Here is a 6,724-nt window from a genome sequence, read left to right as displayed (position 1 = left end):
AGTAGGATGACAAAATGGCGGGTCGGGTGCGGATACCCCTCTCTCATTCTCATATCCACCTAATATTTTTAAATCTACTACCCGCCCACCACTTATGATGGGTAAAATTTTTTAAATCCACATCTGTCCACATGAGTACATTTTCAAATTCATCCCCAAACCCACTATCCAACTGGAGACGTACCCGGCTAGATCCGCCTGACAACATATATCTTATACAATATTAAGATTTATAAATTAATCTCTAAAATTATACCTAAATTCATAATGATCCAAAATTTAATGGGTATTTAGTGTTGTTTAGAGATGTTACTGATGTTATTGATGAAATGTTTAGAGCTCTTGTTGAGTCAAACAATAAGGAATTTCCCTCTTCACGTTCCTCTTCCCAAAATAATAAGGGTGTGTTTGGTTCACGGAAGGTAAAATTACTAGTGATAATAAAAGATTACCAGGGAATAGGATTACTGGGAATGTTGTATTTTGTGTTTGGTTGGTTTAGCAGGAATGTAAGATTACCGTGTTTGGTTAAAGAAATAAAAGATTATTGGAATGTATATTTGACAAAATTGTCTTTATTATATATTTGTATAATATTACAAGTTGTAAAATATTTATATATTTTCTTTAAAAAATTAAATTCATAATATTTATATAATTTTTTTACAAAATTAAAAATATAAAAAAGGTTTAATGAAAGGGTAAAATTTTATTTTAACCCCTGAACTTCATATAAAATTTTAATTATAGACTTTTTTTGTAAATCTAAAATAATTTAAGGATAAATTTGTAATTTAACATTCGTATAATTTTTATTATTCAATGACATAAGAATTATATTTTTGAAAAAAAAATAAAAATTTAAGGGCATTTTAGTCCAAAATGCCGGTAATGTTACAATACCTAAGGGAATGGAGGTAATGATATTCCCGATAATATACACAAAAAATTCACTATCGGTAATAAAACATTACCGGGAATGACATTCCCGGCCAAACTAAACGGGGGAATGTGGATTCTATTCCCGGGAGAATCTCACATTCCCCATCCAAATGCCCCCCGGGAAAATTCTCATAGGAGAGGATAAAGGAAGGACTGAATTTAGTATCTCTAAAAATAGGTTTGAGATCTTGACCAATGAAGATCAAGATAATTCTTCTTTGGTCCATGAAGATCTAAGCCTTGTGTAGCTTTTCTTAGAGTTGCAAATGTACTTTAAGATCTTAAATAAAAAGGGCAAACTACACGAGTGGTCACTTCTGTTTCTGGTTTTTCTTACTTTAGAAAGCAACGGAGAGTTCTCTTAGAAGTAGTTTTGCCGAATGCACTTGTAATTAAAGAGTTCTAACTTTAGATACCAAGTTTAGTAAATGTATAAAATTCAGGGGCCAAATATGCAATTTAGCCTTGACTTAAACATGACTTTCACATTTGAATGAGGTCCCTAATGCTAAAAGGAGTACAAAATTGAGCATTGTTGAAACAAAGGGATGCTGCCACCGAATTCCCTGTTTCTGTATTATGGTAACCGTCCCAGAAGAAATGTTGATTCGGGTTAGGGCATGCTATCAGCCATGGAATGCATGCAGCACTCCCATTTCCCCAAGTTGTGCAACATGGATTTCTACCATCACCATATCCTGCAAAACTCCAATAAAAAAAAACTCCGTAATTTTTTATTAGTATATTCATCGGTATCCTATCCACTTTATCGTCCGAGAGTAATCATTTTCGGACTGGAGTAATGCTTGAATAAAAAAACTCACCGTATTTAGAAGGATTAGTAATGACATCATAACTTAATGAATTGATTCGATCAAGTACAAATATGGAGCCTTGAAGGGTGGATGTTAAAGACTTGAGCAATTCATGAAGCGTATGATTAAAATGTGAGACAATCTGGTTAGTTTCTTCATGACATTTTCCAATGAGTTCATATTTCCTGGTGTAATGTGGGATGCATCCAAGGGGTCCGATTTCGTGCATTATTATCATCCTTGCTCCTAATTTATATAGTCTCTGCAATTCCAATATCATGATGAATATGGATAAATATATAGAAATATAAAAAGGAACCGTTCAGAATTGAACAGATGTTACCTGGTAATCATTTCATACTACTAAAAAAAAAAGACAATGATAAAATTACCCTAACATTTGCACAGATAGTCATTTTATCTCCTATTCTCTTTTTAGCATTTTAGTCCTATCATTTCAATTTTTGATCAAAATAGTCATTTTTTGGATGTAACCGTTAGTTGAATAATGATCAACACATATTACTAACTGACATTTTCACATGTGTTTAATTGATGATGTGACATATGTACAAATGTTGGGAGCTAATTTTATCGTTATACCTAAAAAAATTGGTTCAAAAGGAGTACCTGAAAATGATTGGAGAGAACTGATATAAGAAGCTGAGCAAAAGCTTGAGGACCATATCCATTGCTTGTGTTAAATAATGTTGGTTCTAGATAGTTTTGAATGTAGTCGTTGCTGCCTATTGTTAATATAAATATAGAGTTCGCCATGTGCTTATAAAGCTCCTCGGAGCTCTTAAAGTGGATAGGCAGCTTTGATTCAATTGTCCATTTAAACAAATCAATTTGTTCACCAAAACTCAAGCATTTCCCCTGCAATTCAAGGGGGGTTCTATAAAACAATTTATTTTAATTGGAGTAATGCATAAAGATGATGTTATTTACTTACAGATATAGTTCCAGTTTGAGGGAGAATTCCACAAGCTGACGATGCATAATTCAAGCCTGTTAATGGTATAGATCCATGTACACCCAGATATGGTGGAGGGTATGGCAGCTCAAGAAATTCAGCTTCAAATTAACCAAAAATATTACAAAATGTATATGGAGTGAGAGTCAACAGTGTAAATGATTGGAAAATGAGCTTTATGCATCCAACATACCTATGAAGTCAGGGAGAGTTCTTCCATTAGTGAACCCGCCGGTGAAGAGTTGGTCGAAATTCTGGCCCTAAGGCGGGAAATTGCCTTGGCTATGGTTGGCAGGAGGCTGTTGTTGCCGCTGTCGAGCAACAAATCTCCGAACACGTAGAGAGCCTGTACGAGAGGTTTGCTGTGAATTAACAACAAGAATGGATGGAAACTGAATAACAGTATGTTGGACGAAATCAAGTTACTGATGCTCATCTTTTCGGATGAGAATCAATATTATCTATGGAAGAAGAGAAATTAAACAAAAATATTTCTCTTCCCTCTTTCCTATTTTGTTTTTGTTTTTGTTTTAAGGAGCCTTTTAGTGACTTCAGCATCAAGTATGCCAATAATATGATACAACCGAAATGAAAAGTACTCTCAAGCAGGGTTTCAAATAGCGGTCGCATTCGGGTTTTCGGTCATTTCGAGTTTACCGTGATTGCAGCCATAGCGGACGCTATTGGTGCTATTGCGGGTGTAGCAGGTATATCGAAAGGCAGCACTACCGCAAAATCACGAACCGCGATTTGAAACTCTGCTCTTAAGTCTTAACAGAAAACATAATTTCATGAATATTACATGATTTTTTTTTTTGTATTTTGTTGTGAGATTTAATTACTAATTTGAATTGTTAATTTCATCTATTTTTTTACTATAATCATCAGAATCATGAATTATTTTATTTGCATTTGTGATTTGTTTCAAACACACATAAATATTCATTTTAAACTTTCAAGCTTTTCCATTTGGGTTTCCCAACAGTTACAGACTAAAAAAGGATGAAATATATACGCCTTGAATGCTGATAATTCAATTTAAATGAAAAGTGCATAGTCAATCTTGAGGTACAATCACATTTCAGATTCAAACCCAATGTTCCAAAATCCCTCAGGGGTCAAAGGTGGAACATACTTGTATCGATGCCTAGACACACCATCATGATGCTCACAGCGGAAATTCTTTTTGGGATCTTCATTCCCTTGATCTCCCTTGTCGATAACAGCATCGTAGAATTTCTTACATTGATTGCATTCAAATCCTTTCAACTTTTCCCTCTCTGCTTTCTTTCTTACGGGTTCCACGTACTTGAAACTTCCCTTGTCAGCCATTTGAAGTGGTATCTCTTGTTTCCGAAGCCTCTTGTCAACACTAACATCATGCGTCTCATCATCTGAGCTATCAACATTCATGTCTTCGGGAACTGGAGGATTACAAGCTTCTTTCTTCATGGATTTCTCCAGGTTTCCCCTGATATTCTCCAGGGGAGTGTCGAGAAAATCATCATGGGGATCGTGCCTAGCTTGGCCCTGGTGGGACCTAGTGTCTCTCCAACCGGAACCTGGTCGCTTTGTACCAACCATAGGATTAGATTTCACGCTAGAGGGGCATTTACGACTGGATAAACTGGAAGTGGGTAAGCGTGAACTAGGGCCTTCAACTGATTTGGCTCCGTTCTCATCCCCTAAGTCACCATTTACACCAGTTACATCCTTCAAGCTTTTTGTGTCAAAGACAACCATTGTAGTATTCAAATTTCTGTTTTCAGCATCTGTGATGAAGGACAACATATGTAGTTTAGAAATCTATGACCAACCCAAAGGAAAACAACAGATATAGGGCAGTGGCAGTAATTTTCAGCAGCAAGCTGCCTCAAACTATAGGGTATTTTGGACAGTCTCAAATAATCAACTCAGCTAAAACGAGACCTCAATAACTTGAGAGACCCTTGAGCAAATGTAGCAATTATCATCCAAAAAACTAGGATGACTCGAAGCAGTAAGCATTCTAAATAGAAGCCAATATATATAAACTAAACATAAGCAGAAAAACTTACCAAGAGAAGGTTTGGGACTGTGATGATGCCTTGCTGAGTCACTTTCATCTTCCAGTTTATTGGGAAAAGACATATTCTCCGTGGTAAGGCCACTCTTTCTGCAGAGATAGTTGTACTGAGATTTTAGCCTTTTGTAAGCATCAAGGAGATCCCTTTTTTTCTTCTTCTCAGCCATCAACTCAGCAGCTTTTGATTCAATCTGTTTTAGTAATTCATATGATTCCCTTTCTTCGTTCACATGGTCTGCATCATCACCACTTTTGTTAAGTTTGGCGGCCCGCAGTTCATTGACTTCCTGTTCCAAGCCTTTTAGTTTGGCCAGAAGTAGTTCTTTTGTTTCTTCATGCTCCTCCAAGAGCTGCATTTTTCTTCCTTGCTCAACTTCATCTTTTTTCTTCCCAAGTGCCACATGGAGTTTTTCGTAGTTCACTTTCAATTTCTGAAAGTTGGCCTCAAGTAGCTTCTTCTCCTTGTTACAATTGATCAGCTGCTCTTCATTATGCATAATATCAAAGGATTGGGACTCGACTTTTTTAAATAAATTTTCGGCCAACTTCTTCCCATCAGCAACTTCCTGAGTCTTTTCTCTGAGCTCCTGCTCAAGTAATTCAACTTTTTTACGCAGGTTGTTTAGATCACTGAGAAGTACATTTGTTTTCTCTTCATGCTCTTTTAGTTCTTTATCCTTATTAGCTATCACGGAGGTTTTTGCTTGAACTAGCTGCACTAAATTGTTATTCAACTCCATTCTGTCATCCGTTTCCTTAGACTTCCACATAAGCTCCCCTTTTAGCTGCTCAATTTTCCCAACAAGTTGTCCCATTTTCTCTTCCTGCTCCTTTTGTAGCTTTTCCTTCTCAAGCACTAAAAAACTGTTCTCTTCAACAACCTGTTTCTTTTCGAGTTCAAATTTCTCCAGTCGGAGATTGAACTCGTTTTCCTTCTTCTTCCATGCATCTTCAGCACCTTTCTTGGCCTCTGCATATATTTTCTCCAAGCCATTTGTCTGGAAATTCGGGTACAGTTGGCTGCAAAAGATGTACTCGATCTGAGAAATTTTGTCCTTTGCGTCCTGAATAGAAGCAACTAGTATGGTGCTTAACCCCGAGATATATTTGACATCAATGGTGTCAATTGAAAGCCCTAATTTCGGAGATTGTTCCATTCCTGGAATTAACATTTTGCAAAAACAACCAAGTTAAAATGTGAAGACAAAACATGGCAGCTAATTCTGAATTTAGCAAAGTAACATTGGGAAATGGGATATCCATTTTAATTGGATTGGTAAAAGACCTAAGAAAAAAGAGCCTCGTTTGATCTCAATTTTCAGAGTTTTTCCATTGAATCTCTAAAGCGTGAAAGAACCTACAGAAAAAGGACATGAATTCAAACTTTTTAAACAAGCAGGAGCCTCTTTATAGACAAACTAGCAACGAAAAAAAATCTTAAACGCGCAGAGAAGAGCAGTAACGAAACTCAGCAAAAGAGCAGGAAATTAGGGAAAATGAAAAGCATGATAACAACACTTACTTGGTGCTTGAATCCAGCAAGGAAAGGAGGAAACAAGCTAGGAATAAGTTGCCTTCTGGTTGGAAGCAGAGAAAGGGAGAGCGAATGGCGATTGGCGATTGCAGTGGCGTGGCGGGGAAGATTTGGCTTTTTAATTCTTTTGAGTAGAATACACTTCAGGTCACTCAATTATGTGTTTGATAACAAATAAGTCACTTTTTTATTAAAGTTGAAATTTAGTCACTCAATTAAAATATCATTGGCCGTTAAAATTAAAAACTAACCTTTAATGTGAACTAGGTATAATAACATATATAGTCTTCAAAATTTATACATTCTATCAATTTAATCTTAATTCAAAATAAATCAGTAAATTTAGCCTTTCATATTTAAAATTTCTATCAAAGTAACAATTAGATAAATGT

The 6,724-nt window shown here is 35.9% G+C and overlaps 2 protein-coding genes across 2 annotated transcripts; both read right to left on the bottom strand.

The window, feature by feature from the left end:
• Window positions 1-1,422: 1,422 nt before the first annotated feature.
• LOC120133496 (GDSL esterase/lipase 7-like) lies at window positions 1,423-3,186 on the bottom strand. The gene is given in 6 exon segments (XM_039150072.1): window positions 1,423-1,640; window positions 1,767-2,019; window positions 2,388-2,636; window positions 2,713-2,834; window positions 2,927-3,007; window positions 3,010-3,186. Coding segments are annotated over 6 exon segments (1,080 nt in total). The 5' UTR covers window positions 3,170-3,186; the 3' UTR covers window positions 1,423-1,425.
• Window positions 3,187-3,680: 494 nt separating this feature from the next.
• Window positions 3,681-6,410, bottom strand: LOC120133486 (protein gamma response 1-like). The gene is made up of 3 exons (XM_039150062.1): window positions 6,321-6,410; window positions 4,791-5,957; window positions 3,681-4,505 (listed from the first exon to the last, which is right to left on the bottom strand). The coding sequence occupies exons 2-3, from the start codon at window positions 5,953-5,955 to the stop codon at window positions 3,808-3,810; spliced, it is 1,863 nt and encodes a 620-aa protein (XP_039005993.1). The 5' UTR covers window positions 5,956-5,957; window positions 6,321-6,410; the 3' UTR covers window positions 3,681-3,807.
• Between the last annotated feature and the right edge of the window lie 314 nt (window positions 6,411-6,724).

The sequence above is a fragment of the Hibiscus syriacus genome, unplaced genomic scaffold, assembly GCF_006381635.1.
Source record: "Hibiscus syriacus cultivar Baekdansim isolate YM2019G1 unplaced genomic scaffold, ASM638163v2 tig00001732_pilon, whole genome shotgun sequence".
Taxonomy (NCBI): Eukaryota; Viridiplantae; Streptophyta; class Magnoliopsida; order Malvales; family Malvaceae; genus Hibiscus; species Hibiscus syriacus.
Note: the sequence above shows the minus strand (reverse complement) of the source record. Positions and strands in the feature narration are given on the sequence as shown.